At 39.0% G+C, this 22120-nt stretch overlaps 1 protein-coding gene across 1 annotated transcript in view; it reads left to right on the top strand.

Moving 5' to 3' along the window:
- The window catches only part of OTC (ornithine transcarbamylase), a 62726-nt gene that overhangs the window by 21232 nt on the left and 19374 nt on the right, over positions 1 to 22120 (top strand). Inside the window, exons 4-5 of the mRNA XM_082717904.1 lie at positions 2663 to 2750; positions 20462 to 20615. Coding sequence (XP_082574030.1) covers positions 2663 to 2750; positions 20462 to 20615 — 242 coding nt within the window. The remainder of the gene's footprint in view (positions 1 to 2662; positions 2751 to 20461; positions 20616 to 22120) is intronic.

Genomic DNA, 22120 nt, shown 5'->3' with positions numbered 1-22120 from the left:
GTAATGTAAGGGAGGAAGGAAAAAATTGCTAGAGCAATGTTCTTGAGTATGCAAGGAGGCATGGTTTCTAGTACACACATGGGACATAAAAAGATCATCTATTCTTAATAGGAAGGAAAGCAGACTATATGGGTACTGATGCTGGCAAATGGGGAAATGGGTGGTGGAATCTGGAAGTTCTCTGATGGCTACTGTTTTTTTAGTGCCCCATGAAGCAAGGTCACCAGCTGAGTGCTGGCTCTACTTTCCAAAACACATCAAGACTCCAATAACTTTGTCATCATTTCAGGTGCTACCATCCTGGTCCAAGCTATCAACTCTCACACAAAGTTTTGCAAATAGGTCTAGGAACTGGTCTCCCTGCTTCTTCCCTTGCCCCACTACAGATGTTGTATTAAAACATAAGTCTACCATGTGACTCTTCTGCTCCAACCCTCTAAGGGCTTTCTGTCTTACTCAGACAAAAGTCAAAGTTGTTGCTTCCTCTCTACCTACCTTCTGCAACCTCACCTCCTAGTACTGTCCTCCTCACATACTCTGCACCTTTTGCCCTACCAATCTTCTTGTGCCTTGAACCCACCAGTCATGTTCCTTTCTAAGGATCTCAGGACATTCTCTTTCCACCATCTGGTATGTTTAAGTGTGGCTTCCTTGACCACATTCAAATTACAACTCATATTCCTGACATTCCCTATCCCCACCCCCCACTCTATTTTTCTTACAGCACCTATCAACATCTAACATACAACATATTTAATTAAGTCATGTCTCTCCCCATTGGAATGTAAGTTCTATGTAAGCAGGGACTTGTACCCTGTTGTTTATAATGCTTTCCCCAGTGCATAGAGTATCACCAAACACATGCTTTTAGAATGAATGAATAAATTTCAGAACCATGCTGTGATGCCAAGGCCTATTATGATCACGCTACAGAGATGAAATGTGCCTTCCACCAAAATTTGGTTTGATTGTTGATGGTGAGGATGCTACACATGTACCAGAAGGGTATGAACAGGTTTGTTACTCACATAATGTGGCTTCCTGGGTAGGGTAGGACTGTGTCCCATGTTGGCCTTAGAGTGGCATTAGAGAGTGGAGAAATGATATTGGCCTGGATGTGGATAGGAGGTAAGGTTGGGGTGAAGATTCCCATGCTCAGAGCAGGCCTTGTTTAGTTTGAACCTCCTGCTAGTGCCAAAGGAAGGAGCATGTGCACTTTCTTACTAGCTTGCCCAGATACAGGGTAGAAAGAGAAGGAAGTGTGTGATGGTTGGCTTTACAACTGGTAGTAGTTAAACATCATAAATGGACAGACTCTTTACTACAGAACCCATTACAAGTAGGATCATTACTGTGTTTCATGTTGTCTGACTCTACCTGGGATGTAGCACAGCACATCTGCAAGGGATCTTAGGGCTCTAGGCCAGTTGCCTGATTTTCCAGATGAAGACTGAGTCCAGTTCCACTATATTGTCCTGTCTTTGCAAATTCCAATGTAAGTCGGCTCAGGGCATGGCTCCCCTGTGGTAAACCCTAGGGGCTACAAGTTCTTAAAAACAATCTTGAACAAGGTTTTAAGCTCTTGACTCTCAGAATCCTTGTCTCTAAAATTCTTATATAGAATATCTTCTGTACTTTTGTTAGAGTGAAGATTTCAATGGAAGAATGTTTATTAAGTGTCAGCTTATGGTAGTGTTCTGTTAATAGTCATTGCTAGAGTCAGAACATCGTACCCTCTAGCTAAAAACCATTTGGTTTGGACATATTTAAGCCAACACTCTTAAGCAGTATAAGATAGGTAGGATATAATTATTTCATTCCATTTCAGAAGGAACTACTTACTTCCTCTCTTTTTTTGACCTACAAATTCTATCAAGGTATAAAATAGTCCCATTACCCTAGAAAGTTCACCAATGCTCCTTCCCAGCTACTCACCCTCTCCAGAAGCAACTGAATTTTTAAATTTCTGTCACTGTCTGGCAGTTTTGCCTGTTCCAGAACTTCATATAAATGGAATTATAGGGGTGCCTGGGTGGCTTAGTGGGTTAAAGCCTCTGCCTTCGGCTCAGGTCGTGATCTCAGGGTCCTGGGATTGAGCTCCACATCGGGCTCTCTGTTTGGCGGGGAGCCTGCTTCCCCCTCTCTCTCTGCTTGCCTCTCTGCTTACTTGTGATCTCTCTCTGTTAAATAAATAAAATATTTAAAAAAATAAATGGAATTTTACATCATCTACTCTTTTGTATGTAGCTTCTTTCATCTAGCCTAATGTTTGTGAGATTGATCCATCTTGTATGTATTAGTAGCTCATTCCTTTTTATTACTGAGTAGTATTCCACTGTAAGCCACAATATCCCACACTATAGTTTATTTTCCCATTTTCTGGGATGAATATCATCATATATTTTAAAGAACCAAAACCAGGCATGGCCTCCAAAAGAGAATGATGCCCCATTATTGTCAGGTTCTTAACAATAGGGAGGAGAAGTGGGTACATATCTGAAGGAGAGTTGAGGGTACAGAATTCCCTAGCAGAGACAATAGAGAGCTTTAATGATTTTGACTTTTCAATTGAGATAGTGCCAATTCCTCATAATTTTGTTTTCTACTTTGGTTCGTTTTTTTTTTTTTAAAGACTATTTTTTTTCTTTTTATTTTATTACAGGCTTTGCACTTCTGGGAGGACACCCTTGTTTTCTTACCACACAAGACATTCATCTGGGTGTGAATGAAAGTCTCACGGACACAGCCCGGTTGGTAAATCTTCTCTTCAAAGCTTATTTCAGAAGTGGTGAATTTCAAAAAGAAAATATACTTCTCTTTAAATAACTTCCCCCCCCCCCTGCTCAGCATTGTTTTGTACTGTTCTCTGTTTCCTCCCTTCTCTCTTTACCTGATGTTCCGAATGTTTCTCCCTTCATCCTCTGGTCACTTTCTGTGGTTTAAGATAATTTTCTTCTTAGCAATTTGAAGAGATTACTGATTATAAAATTTCAAACTCAGGGACACTTAGAAAGTGTCAAGTGTAACTCATATTTTACAGTTGAAGAAATAGATGTCCAGGGAAACTGACATGGTCAAAGACTCATAACTAGTTAGCATCAGAGCAAGTAATACTATTAATAGCTAACATTTATTGAGCATTTAATATGTGTTAGGCATTGTTCTAACTCATTTAATCCTATAACAGCCCAAATAGATTGACATAAAGAGGTGAAACAACTTAATTAGGAATGTACTAGCTACTATAATATAAAATCTCGAAATGTTGGTGGCTAACATAGTGTGGATATTCCTGATTGGTAAGACAAAAGAATTTATCTACCCCATTTGAATTGCTAAAGAGATTTGAAATAACTCATCTTTAAGCCTTTTAGTGACATTATTTCAGATGGGACAATGTTAGTATTAAGAAGTGCTGTGTTCATCTTCTGGATGCATGGAACTAAAAGAATAAGTAAACATGAATGAGTTTTTCTTCCAACTATGCTGCCACTGACTGGGATTACATTTGCCTAATAATTCTGGTTCCACGAAAGTAAACTAAACTTTACTCAAAAGCAAATATTACAAGCAGGTTAAGGGATGAAGCCCAGGGCACATCCAGGAGAGAAGTTTTAGTGGGGATTCGCCACAGAGAACCAAGAGAACGATGGTGAATAAGTCCCGTGTGAAGTCGTGGCTGGAAAAGAATAAAGCTAGAGGAATAGCTGAGCATCCAATAAAGGGTTACTGAGTGCAGACTGGCTGTGAGAAAGAGGTCAGGACCCAGAAATCAGTGGAGTGGGCAGGACCCTAAAAACAACAGACAAATAATCAAGCATGGGTTGAAAGCTGAGAATGAGTATAAATGTGTTCTTTCTGTGCTCGCTCTCCACACAATTCCCACTGCAAGTCCTTAGTTAGAGGAGCTCTACGCAGATACTAAGAAAAACAATCTGCTCACAAGTTCCAACATAATTGGAACCTTTTAGTCTATATAATTAGTTCCACTGCTACATGGATATATGGATAAATAAATGTGGATCCATAGAATTAATTCTGATCATTCCATCTTATCCAAGAGTCTGAATAAAAATAATTGCTCTTCCCTAGAAGGTGGATTTCTTGTACTATTATATCAAAATCTTTGTAAAAACCTTAAAAATTACATATTATTGGCCTAGTTTTATAGACAACAAAACCATGACTCAGAAAAGTAATGGAGCTTAGCAACTAAGTCAGCATTTAGATCATGCTCTTTTTTTCTTTAAGGTGATGCTGTTTTGACTATTCCTACTACCTCTTATAGATAGCCCATAAGAGTGGCAGTGAAATACATTATGGAAAGCATTGGCTTGCATGTCATGAGGTCCCCAAGACCACCCCATGTTTGATGATTCACTAGGAGGATTCATGGATTCATGGACTTAGCATACAGTCATAATATTCACAGCTGTGATTTATTACAGTGAAAGTATACCAAGCACAATCAATGAAGGAAAAAGGCACACGTAGCAAAGGCCAAGGAAAACCAGGTGCAAGATTCCAAGAGTCCTTTCCCGGTAGAGTCACTCAGGACACCTTTAATTCCCTTAGTAACAAGTTGTGACAATGCCTGTGAAATGCTGCCAACCAGGGAAGCTCTTTAGAGACTCAGTACTCAGGGTTTTTATTGGGGGCTGTTCACATAGCATCCTCTGTTTGACATGTACCTAAATGCAGACTCTCAGAAGGAAAGCTGGTGTTCACTTTAAACCATATTTTTTTAAAGATTTTTTTTATTTATTTGACAGAGAGAGATCACAAGTAGATGGAGAGGCAAGCAGAGAGAGAGAGAGAGAGAGAGAGGAGCAGGCTCCCTGCTGAGCAGAGAGCCCGATGCGGGACTCGATCCCAGGACCCTGAGATCATGACCTGAGCTGAAGGCAGCGGCTTAACCCACTGAGCCACCCAGGTGCCCTAAACCATATTTTTTTAAGAAAAAAAAAATTAGGCACAGTAAGCCACTGTTATCAGTCCTGGAAACCTTCTTCAAATCAAAGTTCCCAGATGCCATCCAAAGGCCAACATTATATGCAGGCCTTTCTTTAAAAAAAAAAAAATATATATATATATATATATATATATATATATATATTATTTTATTTATTTATTTGAGAGAAAGAGAGTGAGAAGGTGGGAATATCAAGAGGGTCTCAAGCAGGCTCTGCTCCACCCTAAGTACTAAGCCTGACATGGGGATTGATCTCGCAACCCTGAGATCATAACCTGAACCAAAATCAAGAATCGTATGCTTAACTGACTGAGATACTCAGGTACCCCCATGCAGACTTTTAAAAGGCTATCAGTCAGGCATGGCTTGAAAATTATAAGGCTTGAGATCTAGTTGAAGCTTTGCCACTTACCTATCACTGTGACTCATAAGTGAAAACTTCCCTGGATCTTAGTTTCCTTTTCTATAAAATGAGGGCTTCTATAAAATGAGATCCTTAAGGTGCAATTTATACTCTCCATTGCATGTGAATGGATTAGGTATCAAGTGGTGGTCCTTACACAGAGGTGTATCTCAAGGCAGAACTCTAGGCCCCACACTCAGAAATTTTAATTCTGCAGCGAGAGCTCAGATCGTTTTCAGGAATCTATAACAAGCTCTTCAAATGATTCTGTTGCCCGGGTGGCCAGACCATAATTTGCGAAACCCTGAATTAGAAGGCTCTGTAGTAATCTTGGGGTATTGTGCTGTCAATCTATGCTAGAGTGTGAGTGAAGGGAACGGTAAAGAAGGGATAGCTAATAAAATATGTATATGGTTTCAAGATAACTGATTGTGAAGGGTACATTGATAGTGGAGAAAGAATGATTTCAGATTTGTTATTCTTTTTAAAAATATTTTATTTATTTATTTGACAGAGATCACAGGTAGGCAGAGAGGCAGGCAGAAAGAGAGAGAGAGAGAGAGAGAGGAGGAGGAAGCAGGCTCCCCACTGAGCAGAGAGCTTGATCCCAGGACCCAGAGATCATGACCTGAGCCAAAGGCAGAGGCTTTAACCCTCTGAGCCACCCAGGCACTCCCAGATTTGTTATTCTTAAAATATATGTGGGTACATTAGCAGAAGCAGAAAACTGAAAGGAGTTTCTGCTTTGGAGAGTAGGTGCTAGATTAGGTATTAGACATATTGCATTAAAGGCTGAACCTCCGATGCAAATGTCCACTAGCCACTGGAGATAGACCTTGGATGAAGCTGAGAGCTGGATAAATAGAACCATAAACTCGGTGGTAGAAAATGAGCTCCAGAATTTCCTTGTGGGAGAATTGCAGAAGGCTGAACCTTAAGGACAGGTGCAGTTAGGGAAGGCAGAAGGAAATACTTAGGGTACAAGGAGAATAAGCATAGTGCACTAACAGAAGAGGCTGAAATGAGCAATGGAGACGTCAGAAAGAGGGGCACAGTAGCTTCTGTGGAATCTGACTTTCTTCTATGTACCCCATTACTGCTTAATCTGCCAAAATATCTGACAAACAAGATATGGCTGAAATTCAGAAATTCAATAAATCTAAATTGAAGAAGGCAAGAGAAATCCACTGCCTTTCACAGAAGCAATTGAATTGGAGAAGCAAGGAAGTGAATCTTAATGACATCTACCCTGCCAATATGCAGCATACAATCCATAGCAATTGCCTCCTTGCTTTTTGTGGAAATCCAACTTTGTAAGATGCAAAGAGATTGGATGATGTTTAAATGACAGTGCTGGCCTTTTCAAATCAAGAAGATGGTGCACACCTGACACTGATTGATGGTGTTGCTTCTCCATCTGCCTGTCTGGCTACTTTGGGGGTCCGGTGAAATGAAAACAGTGACTGCCCATTGATGAAAGGGGGAATACAGTGAATATGGCAACAAGAAAAAAAAAAAAAGGCAAAACTGGGCTAGTCTCCTAAAAGCTGTTAAGTGCAATTTCCAAATTGTTAATTATTTAGTCAAATGATTTAATTATTTGTGTATTCAAAAATATTTATTGAATGCCTAGCTTTTCTTCCAGGAATTGTTTTAGCACAGAATAAAATGCTGATCAAATCAAACAAAATCCTTGTTGGAAATTATATTTCAGTGGGAGGAGGCTTTCACTTAACAAAGCATGAATAGAACAGCAGGTTGGGATATGTCCTATGATGCAGCAAAAAGCAAGGTGATCTGTGGGTCGGGTGGGGCTGACTTTAGATAGTGTGGTCAGGAAAGGCCTCTCTCCAGGGAGATAACAGTTGAGAACAGACTGAAAAGGCAGAGGCAGGTATGCAAACCTGTGGGAAAAAGCACTACAGATAGGAAAAGCTGCTACAAAAGCTTAAGGCAAGAACAAGTTTAATGTATTCAGGAACAGAAGGACAGCAAGCAGTATTTTAAAATTTGCAAACAAACATATTTTAGATATTCAAATAATTTAAGAGGTACCCTTACAAGTTAGTCCTGTTTCAGCCACCAAAGGAAAGATCAACCAGACCAAGAAGTACCCAAATACACATCCAAAATAAAACGTGTTGCTCTTTCTTGACTACAAGAATAAAACCTGTCCACTCTTCAAAATATCATGGGTAAATTCTCCTTAGCTAAGTCTGAGTTCAGTATTGTGTAATCTGGGGGTGCTAATGGGGAATAGGGGCACACTGAGATGGAACTGTTGGCTGATATTATGGAAGAGCTGGTGTGTCAGGGTCACCCAAATCACCCGCAGTTTCAAGAATTCATTAGGAGGACTTACTCATAGGACACAACAAATGGTCATACGAATGGCTAAGATCCATAACAAAACAAAACAAAAACAAAAACAAACAAATAAAAACCTATAAAACAAAACCAGCAAAGGGAAATGTACTTGGGGCCAAGTCCAGGGTAGACCAGGCACAAGCTTCCAAGGGTCCTCTCCCTGTAGAGCCACACAGGACATGTTTAATTCCCCCCCAGCAATGAGTTGTGTCAACACATGCTAAATGTTGTCTATCAGGAAAGCTTGTTAGAGACACAGTTCCCAAGACTTTTATTGACAGCTGGTGACCTGGGCACCCTCAGCCTATTATAAACCCAAATTCTAGAATCCCAGAAGGAAGGGAAGTGTTCGGTATAATCCATAGTGTTTATACAATTTAGGCAGTGAGCCATCCTTACTATATCCATGAATGGTGGAAACCCTCCAAAAGTCCAAGTTCCCAGATGCCTGCCAAAGGCCAACCCTGTAAGTGGGCATTTCAAAGACAGCCATCTCAGGACTGCTGTATTAACTCATGTTTTGCACCACTGGGCTCTCATCTCTTATGGATTTTGCTAAATGTCCTTTACCTAGATACAGTCTAACTGGTAAGGGAGAATATATTGTACCCATGGAAGGATAGCCTCAAGATTCGAACTGTTTGCTCAGTTCAGTGTGGATCCCTATAGGGCCAAGCTCCCAATAGAATCAATCATCGCTCACTTCCCTCTTTTGAAAAATCTCTCTTAGTAATTCTTTTCCATCCCCTAACATATCACAAGACACACAAAATACATATTCTTTCATCTAAACTTGCTTCAGACTTGAGGGTGTTTTCAGATTTTGTCAATTCTCTGGTACTCTACTGGGGTTAAGAGTTGGGCAGTCTATTTTTGCCTTCACTCTGGCCTTATCCTTTTAGATATAACACCAGAAGTGACACCTTAGCATGACTGAGATCATGGATTCCTTGGAAGTTTAAAATTGGATGGAACTTCACCACGAGAGTAGGACATTATCTCTCCAGGTTCAAGGCTTTCTGTGTCTTCCATCATGATGACTTGTTGGTGCCTAAACTCTGAGTCCACAGTTCTAAGGGGCATAATAGCTTTACCCTCATTTTCGCTATACAGCACCTAGTGATGCAGCTTCAGGAACGGTGTGTATGAAAGGCTCCCCAGAAAACCAGTGTAACCTTGTTCTACTCTAACTACTTTCCCTATAGGTGTAATTTACTTATGGTGGAGATTACTAAAATGTGTTCCACCAATGTAAAACTAGTAGAAAAGAAAATCAGCAGAAACCACTATATTCGTTTCTTAGAGCTGCCATACAAATGACCACAAACTTGGTGGCTTAAAACAATAGAGATTATTTTATTTGCTCACAGTTCTGGAGGCTAGAAGTCCAAAATCAAGGTGTCAGCAAAGACATGCTGTGTCTGAAGGCTCTGGGTAGAATCCTTCCTTGCCTTGCCTAACTTCTGAAGGCTTTTGGCAATCCTTGGTGTTCCTTGGCTTGTAGCTACATCCCTCCAAATTCTGCCTCCATGTTCAACTGGGTATCTTCTCTATATGTCTGTGTAACCCCTCCCCTTCTTATGAGGACATTGGTTGTTGGATGTAAGGCTCACCCTATTCCAGTGTGACCTCATCTTAACTCATTACTTCTATGAAGACCCTATTTCCAAAAAAGGAACCATTTTGAGTTTCCAATTGGATATGAATTTAGGGGACACCATTCAACCCACTACACACACATCCACATGCCCCTGCAACAGCATGGAAAGGTTTCAAATCCTTGTCATTCTGACAGCTCAAATAATGGAAGTGACAGAGGGATTTGTGGATGGGACACAGTCCTCAAATAATGGAGTGAACCACTACCATGTTGAAAGGAATGTTTTTAAAAAGCTGGAAAGCTCATATTGAAGGTATTTATATGAGTGATATTAAGACCGAAAAAGGCAATCTTTCTTAGGTTTCTTACTAAAATGTTCTAAAATATTACACCAAATTAGGTACTAATAAATTGATGTATCTATAAATTGAAAATATGATATTTCCATGAATCTTTACAGAGGTCACCAAAAAGCTAGCAGTCATGGCTGTTGTATGTCCTTGGGTAAATTGTGACAAAATTCAGTCCTTCACACCATGAACTATGACTCTTCATAGTATAGAGGCAGTTTGCCACAGTGGAAATTGCAGGGGCTATGAAACAGGGTTGGGGTTCAGTTGAAGTCACAACTCATACCACACTGGACTAGTTGCTTCTGAGTCAGGTTCCTCAGCTGTAGAGTGGAGATACAAATACTTATCTCAATGAATTACATGAGGATTAATGAGATAATGCTTATAAAGCACAGGTACACAGAATAAATTCAAGTAATATTGATTGAACCAAGTTATGGCCTGATTCAATCTCAGGAAAGTTCTGATTTAATTTGAGACATCACTGTGGTCTCCTAGTCAGCTTACAGTGACCCAAGGCTGAAATTCCTATGACACATTTTGAGGAGGTCATTCTCAATGCCATTATGCCCTACCCATTTATCCCCGAGGACCTCAAAACTAGGCACTAATACCTAAGTCAAAGTAATCTGGCCATTATAAAAGCTTTCATGAATAAATCGCATGTAGCAATTATTCAGCATCCCTGGATTTCTTCCAACACCAGCCCATTTGAGAGGAGCCCATCTGGCTTTGTTAAAGGTATTATTTTGTGTCCTCATTATTCTTATATTGATATAACTAAAAAAATCTGGCTGTCACTGATAACAAACTGGAATTTAGGGGGCACACAGTCTGATTCAAGGCAGGATAAGGACAAAAGGAAGAATGTGGGGGCAGGACCCCATGAGAATACAAGTTCTGTTTGCCTTTGGCTTTTGCAACACATTCACCACGCTCCAGTAAGTTTAGGAACAACTCAACTTCTAACAGCATCAGGATTATTGTATGATTGTCCATCTCACCAATATCCATGCTTGCTCATAAGATCTGGCCCAGGACACTCCTGGTGTTTTCTTTTCTGTTTTGTTGGTTGTTTTGTTTTGTTTTGTTTTAGCGGCTGTTCACCCAAGCACAAAGACTCTGCAGGGGCTTTCCTGAGACCATGGGGAACTTTGCTTATGGTATTTTTTTGTTTTTGTTTTGTTTTGTTTTGGTCTTCTGAGAGTTTTAATTAATTTCTAAAAAAAAGTTTTGATCTTATACCAAAGGATAAAATATCAACGAATCATAAAAATTCAAGGTTAGAAAGGTCTTTATGGGTTCTTTAGATCATCCATCCTTTTCATGCCTCCTCCACACCATTTCTTCAGAATTGGCCTGAAGTTTGCATGAAATTATCCACTATCAGGGCATGCTACATACCGTGCAATCTTGTTTCATTTTTATGCAGTCTGACTGTTCTGATGAGAGTTTATACAAACTGCCTGAGAGTTCCCTTCTACATTAACTTGAAATTGGTCTTGTTATGACTCTTGTCAAGGTTCTTCTGTTCTTTCATCTCTCTATAAACTCGTGTATTTTAACATATTTAAAGGCTTCAATTCATTGCAGTTATTATTCTTATTGTTGTTCAAATTACCCATATTTGGACAGTGTGATCTGTCCTCCAGCTGGCTACTGGGTCGTTTTGACCTAACTCTCTCAGGCTTTGATAACTCCCTTGCTTTTTGATATGGCAAAATGTTCCAGGCTCATCCTGTACATTTCTTTACTTACCAAGACCACGAATTAGCCATTGCTCTAAGAAGCCTTAATTTATTCTCAATTACTTTCAAAATCATGTTTGGAAGAAATTTCTTTTTTTGAATGGTATGAGGTGTTTTTTTCCTGGTTATTACAGTAATCATCTTTTTTGTAGAGAATACTAAAAGAGTTATAAAAATATAGACAGAACCACCAATACTGCCATCATCCTAAAATAATCAATGTTAATATTTTATCTTCTGAACCATCTCTCCACTTAAAGTCCTATGTCTCTTTTCCTAGGGGAAGAAGTGATGGGGGTAATTATAGGGGAAATAGACCACATTTTAAACATTCAAGTAAAATCAAGTTGAATAAATGTTTTAACTTATGGATTATTTTTTCTAAACCTTAATTGGCCATCAAACATCCAGAAGAAACTGATGCATGTGAGAAACTTTAAATTTGGGAAATTTGGATTTTGTAAAAGTTGTTTTGTTACCATCAGTGACAGAGGCCCAAGATTGTCTACAAAGCTGCAGAAATCCACCAGATGGCAAACAGAATTCTATATATTCAATGGAAATGAAAACTGACAAAAATCAAGTCATTATAGAGCTAGAGAGAGTATTTTAACTTGTCAGTCTTTCATTTGTAGCACATATAACTCGGCTCTTACAATACTTAAAGCTGGGTAAAAATTGATAGAGAGGCATAGAAAGCTCAAATTACTGTTAATGGCTCTGCAAGTCCAGCTCCAGTTACAGCTTTGCCATTGTTTCCAGTGAAAAGGTTATTTTGTTTTGTTTTGTTCTTTAAAGATCTTTAGTAACCTGGAAGAAGAAAAATAAGAGTGGTAATTTCTTTATGATTTATGGCAACTTTAAAACATTAAGTAGAACGCAGCATTATTGACAAAAAAACAGATAAGTAACTAAAGGTCTTTAATATCTTTGTTTCCATAAGTGATTCCAGTGTGAAAACAGCCTGGAGACTGTTCCTTTCCCCCTTCTATCATTAATTCTACTTCATCTTCAGCTTCTGTGGTAGAAGGATCAAAGTGGCATTTTCTATCAAGCTTCATCATACTCCCTTTTGCCCATAGATGCTTTAATCTCCAAGGGGCTTTCTGAGCCTAAAGCCATAAACCCTAGTTTTTGTACTTTGTTGACATCCCAAAATATTAATCTTATGAATTTATCAAGCACTTAGCATTCCTTTAAACATAAAATAGCTAACATTCCTTGGTGGTTCTCAAAGTGTGGTCCCCAAGCCAGCAGAATAAGCTGTACCTGGGAGTTTGTTGGAAATGCAAGTTCTTTAGGGACCCAACCCACACTTACTAAATCAGAAACCCAACTGACTGTATTTCAACAAGCTCACTTGGTGATTCTGATGTGTGTTCAAATTTCAGAACAACTGCTTTAAACAGTCACATACTACTTAACCAATAAGTCAAATACATATTAACTGAACAAAACAAGTCTCCTCAACCATTTAAACACTGATTGCAAACTTAATTCAAATGCTCTTAAACATTTAACTTAATCACAAGCCTAGTGTTTTGGATTTCCTTGGATGCTCTAAACATTTTGAAAAAGGAAAAGATACACAAAAATAGCCCATTGATTTATAGAGCTGATTAATATTTTAACAACAGAACTGGGCACCATGCTATTAATATCATAGATGTTGCTCTACATCTTTATCCCTACTTTTATTCTTATCTTTTATGACCCTGGAATTGAAACTTCTCTACATTGCTGGTTTGTAAGGAATTCTACAAAAGACTACTTTGATACCTTTTCAGAACTTACCTTTGTAATTCTACCAAATCGGAAAGCCGGGGGGCGGAGGGAAGAGAACCTCAAGAGGCTAGTAATGCAGGTTAAGTGGATTGCTGAACACTCAGTTTTGGTTGGGTTGTGGGAACTGGTTGCTAAGGTCAAGATGAACTAAACTCACATGGCTGGCCACTAGGCTGAATATATTTTTAGAACATCACTTTCACTTTTTATCATGGATCTATATTGGTTTCCTATTGGTGCCTTAACAAATTACCATACACTGTGATTTCAAACAACACAAATTTATTATCTTACACTTCCGGAGGTCAGATGTCTAAAATGAGTCCACAGTTGTGTTCCTTTTGGAGGCTCCAGGGGAGAAAGAATCCAAGTCCTCACCCTTTCCAACCTTCCTCCCTTTTCAAGAAGCTAGCATCTTCTCTTTTTCCTGATCTCTTGCCTCTCTTATGAGGACCCTTGTTATTACATTGGGCCCATCCCAGGATAATCTCTCTGTCTCAAGATCCTTAATTAATCCTATCTACAAAATTCCTTTTGCTATCTAAGGTAACTTAATCACAGGTTCTGGGTACTGGGACATGGGCATGTTTGGGCGGGGAGCATTACTGTATGTACCATAGGACCCTAATTTTAGTTTTTTCATATAGATTCTGACTTTTTACAGAAATTAAAAGATCAGAAATCTTTTAAGTTTTATTTTCTTTGTTTTTCATATCTGGCAGACCCACTGTAATGTCTTCATGATATATTAACCTGGCCTGGTTTGGATATTTTAAAATATATGCCTTTCTTAATGATATTGTTTTATAATTAGTCAGGTCATTAAGAAGTTTTATTCCCAGGGAGGCAGGAAGGTGAGGCTGAAAATTTAGATTCTTCTTCAGGACCATTAACTAAGTTATTTTGGAATAAATGGTCATGTCATATTTCTAATTGGAAATTGTATATGGCAACTGGTGCTAGTTAACTGCTACACTCCTTTTCTACTTCACTTTCTATAAAACCACAAATGCTGACAGCATCTGCCCATTTGTGTTACGGTTTCTACCATTTCTAGGAATTTGGCTTCTAAGTTAATGTAATACTTTGTGATTTACACACATTATAAATGGTATGTATCTATGCTTTATAAACAGAAATATACTAATGAATCATTGAACACTATATAAAAAACTCATGATGTACTATACAGTGGCTAACTGAACATAATAAAAAAGAGAAATATACTTAACAAAAACCCACAAAAGATCTATCTGTAAATGTAGATATATATAAATACTTTCTTACTTAGTAAATAAATTCAAATGTACATGGTAATAGCCATTCTTCACTGATGCTACAATTATGTTTTTATACATTTTCTTTGCATTAACTCTTTCTTTATTAGCATGATGGACTTTTAGAGGCACAAATTATTTTATTTGATGATTTTTGGTACTATAAGTGACCACAACTTGACAAATGGGAGCTCTTCAAGTTGATTTTTTTTTTCCTTTTAGCACTGCCTCTGCCATTTTAAAATCACATTTGCTTCCTGGAAACCACAGGGTGTTATAGACCTGTACTGATTTAGTCCAGCCCAAGGACATGGAATCAACAATCCTGTAATAGTTTCTCTTTCCCCCTTCTTTTTAAAAGAAGATTTCATGTATTTATTTAACACAGAGATACAGTGAGAGAGGGAACAGAAGCAGGGGGAGTGGGAGAGGGAGAAGCAGGTTTCCTGCTGAGTGAGGAGCCTGATTAGGTGCTGGATCCCAGGACCCTGGGATAATGACCTGAGCTGAAGGCAGACACTCTTTTTCTTCTTCTTCTTTTTAATATAACAATATTAAGACCAAATTCTGGGTACTAGGGATACTTATAAGTGCTGAAAGGGAAAAGATTAGTTATTGCAGCTGCCATTGAACTGTTCCTGGTAGTGACTGAGCTGAAAGGAAAATAAATATGTCTTCTTTTTTTTTAAGGTTTTATCCATTTATTTGTTTAGAGAGAAAGAGAGCAAGTTGGGGGGGGGGGTAGAAAGAGAGAGAATCTCAAGCAGATTCCACACTATGTGTGGAGCCTGAGGCAGGGCTTGATCTCACAACCCCAAGATCATGACCTGACCCAAAATAGTCAGCCACTCAACCAACTGAGCCACCCATGCACCCCCAAAATGCCTCTTTTATAAGTCTATAAGATCTTGTTCTTTCCAGTATAGCACATCATGTTTTTAGCTCTTATTTTTCTTATACTATAAGATTCTGAGACTACTGAGACTTTCTGCCTCTCCATTGTTCTATCCCACAGCAGAAGATCCCACTCTCTTCCCACATCCTCTTTCTATTTTTGAGAACAACTGTTCTCAGTCTTGTTGTCTTCATATTGGAATAACTTGGTAAGCTTTAAAAATATCGATGTGAATCTTCTACCATATCTCTGCTTTCATTTTCCAAAGGGCAGAATATGGCATCAGGATTTTTACAGCTCCATAGGTGATCCTAATGGGCAGCCAAGGTCAAGAACCTCTGTCCTAGGAGGTGTTGTGCAATCTCAGTAAAGCAGGCCAGGTACTCTCTCGTTAAGATTCTACCATATAGGTTCCTGAGGCATCAACTTCACATTATAAAAAGGTCAAGTAAATGCATGTTTGTCTTTTGGCTGCTTTGCTTCGAGAGCTCTTGGAATTGTTCAAGGGAGGGAACCACAACTGCCCTTTTTCAATCATCTTGAAATCTTCATGTCCATAGGGCACTGACTTCTCCAGCTGCTCCCCTCGTGTCTCCCTCTTTCAGCTTCATCATTCTTCATTCTTTCTAACCTTGCTCTAATTACTTGGTTTCCTCATCTATGAGGTTAAGATAACATTTATATATAACACACATTAAATCTAGCAAAACTCAACAATACATTGTAAAATTCTTGAAACCTTAAGAGGTTGGAAGGGTACCTTGGTGGCTCAGTGGATTAAAGCCTCTGCCTTCAGCTCAGGTCACAATCCCTTTGGGCTCTCTGCTCAGCAGGAAGCCTGCTTCCCCCTCTATCTGCCTGCTTCTCTGTCTACTTGTGATCTCTGTCTGTCAAAAAAATAAATAAGATCTAAAAAAAAAAAAAAAAACCCTTAAGAGGCTGGAGACCTATGGTTCTAGCTCACTAAAATTATTTGAGAAGCTACAATATAAGTAAAATAAGGTCAACGGCAATGGTTAATCCAGATTGTTTTTTTTATCCTATTTGTACACACTTTAGGAAGTGATGCATATTTCAAGAAGTCCTTTCCAGTCAAACACTCCTCTACCTCTCTCTCTCAGGACTTTAGGTATCATAAAATTAACCAATTCTTCTGAAATAGGGAACTGATAAGTGGTTACAGTTACAAACCTTAGTGGGATATCTACCTCCATCTAAATGACTTCATCATGATAGAGTTAAAAGCCTGCATTCCATACCATGAAGCATCAGTATATCTGTACTGGGGAGGGAATTTTTATTAAGATCTTGAAGAAAGGAAGAAGATTTAAAATTCTTTTAACATAAAGCTTATGCCTTAGGACAGTGGTTCTCAACATTTGTAAGGTTATCTGAGTTATCTGGGAAACCTGGTAATAGTACAAAGACCCAGATTTCTCCCCTATTTCAGGAGCTTGGGGCTCCGTAGTTTATTAGTTCTTTATTTAGTTCTGATACACACCAAAGTTTGGGAACCATTGCCATAGGTCATCGGATGGCCCAGGGCACCTGGTTATTCTAACAAGGGAGGCCTTAATGGAGTGGATTATTCATTTCTTAGGATTTGAGATACCTTTTTCCTTCAATTGAACTAGAAAGCACTCTCTGCCAGAGATTATGGACAAAATCCTATTTTGCCAGGTTAGGGTTCTAAGAAATGAATGGATGGTACTTTTAAAAATTTAATGGCCTCAATTATGTCTCTATTAGTGATCTCAAACTTTAATATGCAAATTAATAACCTGGAAACCTTATTAAAATGCAGCTTCTGATTCGGTAAATTTGAGTAGGGCCTGTGATTCGGAAATTCATCCATCCTTCCTCTCTTCCTTCCTCTCTTTCCCTTTCTTTTTTCCTTTTCTCTTTCTTTCTTTCTCTCTCTCTCTTTCTCTTTCTTGAGTTGGTGTGTTTGGTTTTGATTTTAGCCATTTGAATGGGCGTAAATTGATACCTCATTGTGGTTTTAATTTTTTGCATTTCCCTAATGATGAGTGATGCTGAGAATCTTTTCATGTGTCTTTTGGCCATCTGTATGTCTTTAGAAAAATGTCTATTCGGGTCCTTTGCCCATTTTTTAATTGGATTCTTTGTTTTTTGTTTTTGTTGTTGTTGTTGTTGAGTTGCAATTTCTTTTGACATGGTAATAATATCTACTACTTACTGATCTCTTACTATGAATAAGACATCATACTATTCCCTTTAAATAGGTAATCTCATGTAATCCTTACAACTCAATAGGATAGATATTTCTGTTGTTGTTTTAGAGATGAAGAAACTAAGTCACAGAGAAATCATATAACATTTCCAAGGTCACACAGCTCGTAAGTTACAGAACCAGAACAAGAACCCCAATGGGTACTTTATAATCACAATTATATTTACTCTAACTACTACTATGAGTGGCTTTCCAAATTCTTTTGTCATTAAAAAAAAGATTCTTTAAAACCAAAATGATAGAAGCCTCTATTGTAGAGGTTTCCCTTTAAATAATAAGAAAATGAGATTTTAAACCAAAGGCCATCCTTGCTAGTTTTGTAAGGCTGAAGCTTTAGCTGAGGAAACACCATCACTCTGATTCATGGAAAAAAATTAAAATATGGATCCCAGACTTTCCTTCCAGATATTTACACGTGCAAAGTTGAGGAAATGTGTTTTAACAGTAAGAACATGGACTTTTTAAAAGATTTATTTTTTTAAAAATTATTTTTATTTTTATGAAGTTTAATTCGCCAACGTATAGTACATCATTAGTTTTTGATATAGTGTTCAATGATTCATCAGTTGGGTATAACACCCAGTGTTCATCACATCACTAGCCCTCCTTAATACCCATCACCTGGTTACTCCATTCCCCCACCCACCTCCTTTCTGCAATACTGTTTGTTTCCCTGAGTTCAGAGTCTTTCATGGTTGTCTCCCTCTCTGATTTCTTCCCATTCAGCTTTGCCTCCCTAGGAACAACAAATGTTGGCGAGGATGTGGAGAAAGGGGAACACTCTTATACTCTTGGTAGATTGATTTATTTATTAGAAACAGAGAAAGGGAGAGAAACAAGTGGGGAAGAGTCAGAGGGAGAAAATCTTCAAGCAGACTCCCTGTGGAGCAGAAAACCTAACACAGGGCTCAATCTCATGACCCTGAAATCATGACCTGAGGGGAAAGCAAGAGTCACTCAATCAACTGAGCCACCTAGGGGCCCCAAGAACATGGAGTTTTTTGTTTTTTGTTTTTTTCTTTTCAGCTTAACAGTATTCATTGTTTTTGCACCACACCCAGTGCTCCATGCAATATGTACCCTCCTTAATACCCACCACCTGGCTCCCCTAACCTCCCACCACACCCCGCCCCTGCAAAACCCTTAGGTTGTTTTTCAGAGTCCATAGTTTCCCCTTCCAATTTCCCTCAATTCCCTTCTCTCCATCTCTCCACATCCTCCATGTTATTTGTTAAGCTCTGCAAATAAGTAAAACAATATGATAATTGACTCTCTGTTTGATTTATCTCACTCAGCACAATCTCTTCCAGTCCCGTCCATGTTGCTACAAAAGTTGGGTATTCATCCTTTCTGATGGAGGCATAATACTCCATAGTGAACATGGAGTTTTGACTTAAATTGACTTCGGTTTGAATAGGAGCTCCTCCAGCTTACTCAGCTGTGTGGTCTGGGGCAAGTTACTTAACCTCTTTGTGTCTTGGGTCCTACAGCTATGAAATGAAAATAATAACATTCACCTTTCTTTGTGCTATTCGAATTCATGGCCATGATTTGGTTTGCCTTGCCTTTTTGGTGGATTTTTGTGTTTATGATGTCGAATACTTTCTGTCTTTTTTTCAGAGATGCTGATAGCTATGTAGGGTACAGGGACAAGGGCTGAATGCCTTCTCAGGCTCAGCCCCTACAGAAGTTTATTGTGGATTGTGTCATTCAAGTTCATGCAGAAGCAGACTCCATAATGAAATTAGACTTGCAAGAAATTGATGGGGGAAACAACTGTGAAGGATGAAGGAAGGAGGAAGCAGAAGTAGGCAGGGAAAGCCTTCAGACCACAGTGCAGGTTCTACCATATTGAAGGAAGAAGAGGGAGGAAGGAATAGGGTAAAAAGAACCTGAGACTGCAGCAGAGGTCTGAGAAAGTCTTGGCCAGGACAATGGGGAACCTCAGAGCAAAGACTGCCCATTGGAGCAGTCCCATGTCAGGCAGACTAACTCAGCTCTTGTGCCCCCACTCTGCTCAGCCATTGGCTGGGAATATAGTACGGGGGGAGTGTGGCCTTAGTGGAAACACTACAGTGTATCCCAAAAGTGCAGCAGCTGGGGGTTGTCGGCTAATGAGACTCCTACCAGAAGGTTCTTTCTTGTGTGGCAACCTGGGTGTGCAACCATGGCTGCCACACACGTACTTTCAATTTTACATTGAAAATGGATATATGTCTGTGGGATGACATTAAAGAAAATGAGCCACATGCCAGACCATTAATGTCACTCTGTATACCTTGTTTTGGTCTTGTTCCTTTTAACTTTACCAACTGCCCCTTATCAGTTATAATTCATTGTCATAACTTGCTAGGCCCACAATTGATTTCTTATCCCTGTAAAAAAACAGTAAAATCAGTGGTCACTGGATGAGATCAGTGGAACAACATCTGGCTCCTATAATGACTACATGTTTAATGTTAGCTTTTATTTTTTTAGATTTTATTTATTTATTTGAGAGAGAAAGGGGTGGTATGAGAGAGAGAACATGAGCAGTTCCCACTGTGCAGACTCCCCAGTGAGCGGGGAGCCTGAGGTGGGGCTGGATCTCAGGACCCTGGGATCATGATCTTAGCCAAAGGCAGATGCTTAACTGACGGAGCCCCCCAGGTGCCATAATATTAGCTTTAAAATCTGTCATGTTACGTAGCTGTAACTTTGTAACAATTCTAATTTATTAGCATTTCTTATTCCTGTTTAAGATCATGTCTAAAGAAGGAATTATTAAGCATAATTAACTTAGATTATCTTTTCTTGGTCTCCTGCAGTGTGTTGTCTAGCATGACAGATGCAGTGCTGGCTCGAGTGTACAAACAATCAGATCTAGATATTCTGGCTAAAGAAGCATCCATCCCAATCATCAATGGGCTGTCAGATTTGTACCATCCTATCCAGATCCTGGCTGATTACCTCACGCTCCAGGTTGGCTTATTTCTTTGCCTTACATAAAAGCAAAATAAATAAATTGTTCCCAACTAGCTCTAAATGGAACCATTTAAATCATGGTATTGGTGTTTTGTTTTCAAATATCACTTTGGCAAAGAACTATAGCATATGTGTGAATGCTAGATCTCCAAAGGAAACAGGGCATTGTTAAAAACAGATCATCAGATCCTTCTATTCTCAACTCAATTTACAACCTCTTTTATTCCCACCCCCCCATCCCCTGTTCTTTCAATCACTGTTTTCTGAGGACATATTTAACAGAGAGGATGAACAGAGAATGTTGGAGCATACAGAATGGAAATGTTTTATGTAATCCTACATACATCCGGCTCTGTGGCTTGGGAATGAAGACTGGTTGAGTATGCTTTGAATATTCAAAATGGTCCACTACCAAATCACTTTCTGAGAGGGAGGCCATTTTCTATCATTTTAATAAACTGATTGCTTGAGACTGGAGTTAAGAACACATAGAATTTATAGAACCGAGGCAAAATTAGCCATGTCCCCTTAAATTAGAAACTTGAATAACTTTGAAAAGATTCATCTCATTTGGCTTGCCACAGCCAATCTACATGGTCTTGCCATCGGGAATCCTGACAATCATGGTTTCTCTGTGGATGGACTGTTCTGGAAGACAGGGAGAAGTGATGGGTCCATTTTCCTCCTTATTTGAATAAGCCACACACATATGAATGTGAAGTTAAACTCAAAATGAAATAGAACTCTTTGGTGATGAGGATAGGATTCATGCAGAGAAGATGATACAACAATGTTAGATACCAAGTGGCTGCTGGCAGGTGTGGCTTTACATATATGCCAGATAATTTAATGCCCCCCCTCTGGGGCTTCATCATTACTAGATTACAGATTTATTGAAGGACAATAAAATTTCCTCTTCATCATATTGTCCGCTGCATGGCCTGGTGCAATGCCTTCATATAGAAGATACTCAAAGCAGGAGTTGAGTGAATAAATAGCAGCTTATTAAAAACATGGCATTTAAATCAGATGGACTTGGATTTAAATCCTAGATTCACCATGTAGTAGTTCTGCGATCTCAAAGTTGTTTAGCTTTTCTATTTTTAAAATATTATCTTTTTTTTTAATATTTTATTTATTTATTTGACAGAGAGAGATCACAAGTAGGCAGAGAGGCAGGCAGAGAGAGAGGAAGGGAAGCAGGCTTCCTGTGAGCAGAGAGCCCGACGCGGGGCTCGATCTCAGGACCCCGAGATCATGACCTGAGCCGAAGGCAGAGGCCTTAACCCTCTGAGCCACCCAGGCACCCCTTTAAAATATTATCTTTATGAATATATAAAATCTGTGAAGCCTACAGACACTTCAAGAAAAATAAAACAAATGCCCTGAAGCCTATTACATAGTTTTGTCAAATCTTACTTTAGAAATTTTTTGTTTTCAAATAATAGAAAGAGTTGAAGCCTACTGGGTAACTCTCCCTGATCCCATTTCCTTTCACCCCA

The sequence above is a fragment of the Mustela nivalis genome, assembly GCF_964662115.1.
Source record: "Mustela nivalis genome assembly, chromosome: X".
In the NCBI taxonomy this organism is placed as follows: Eukaryota; Metazoa; Chordata; class Mammalia; order Carnivora; family Mustelidae; genus Mustela; species Mustela nivalis.
The sequence above is the reverse complement of the archived record's forward strand: the minus strand, read 5'-3'. Positions and strand labels throughout refer to the sequence as shown.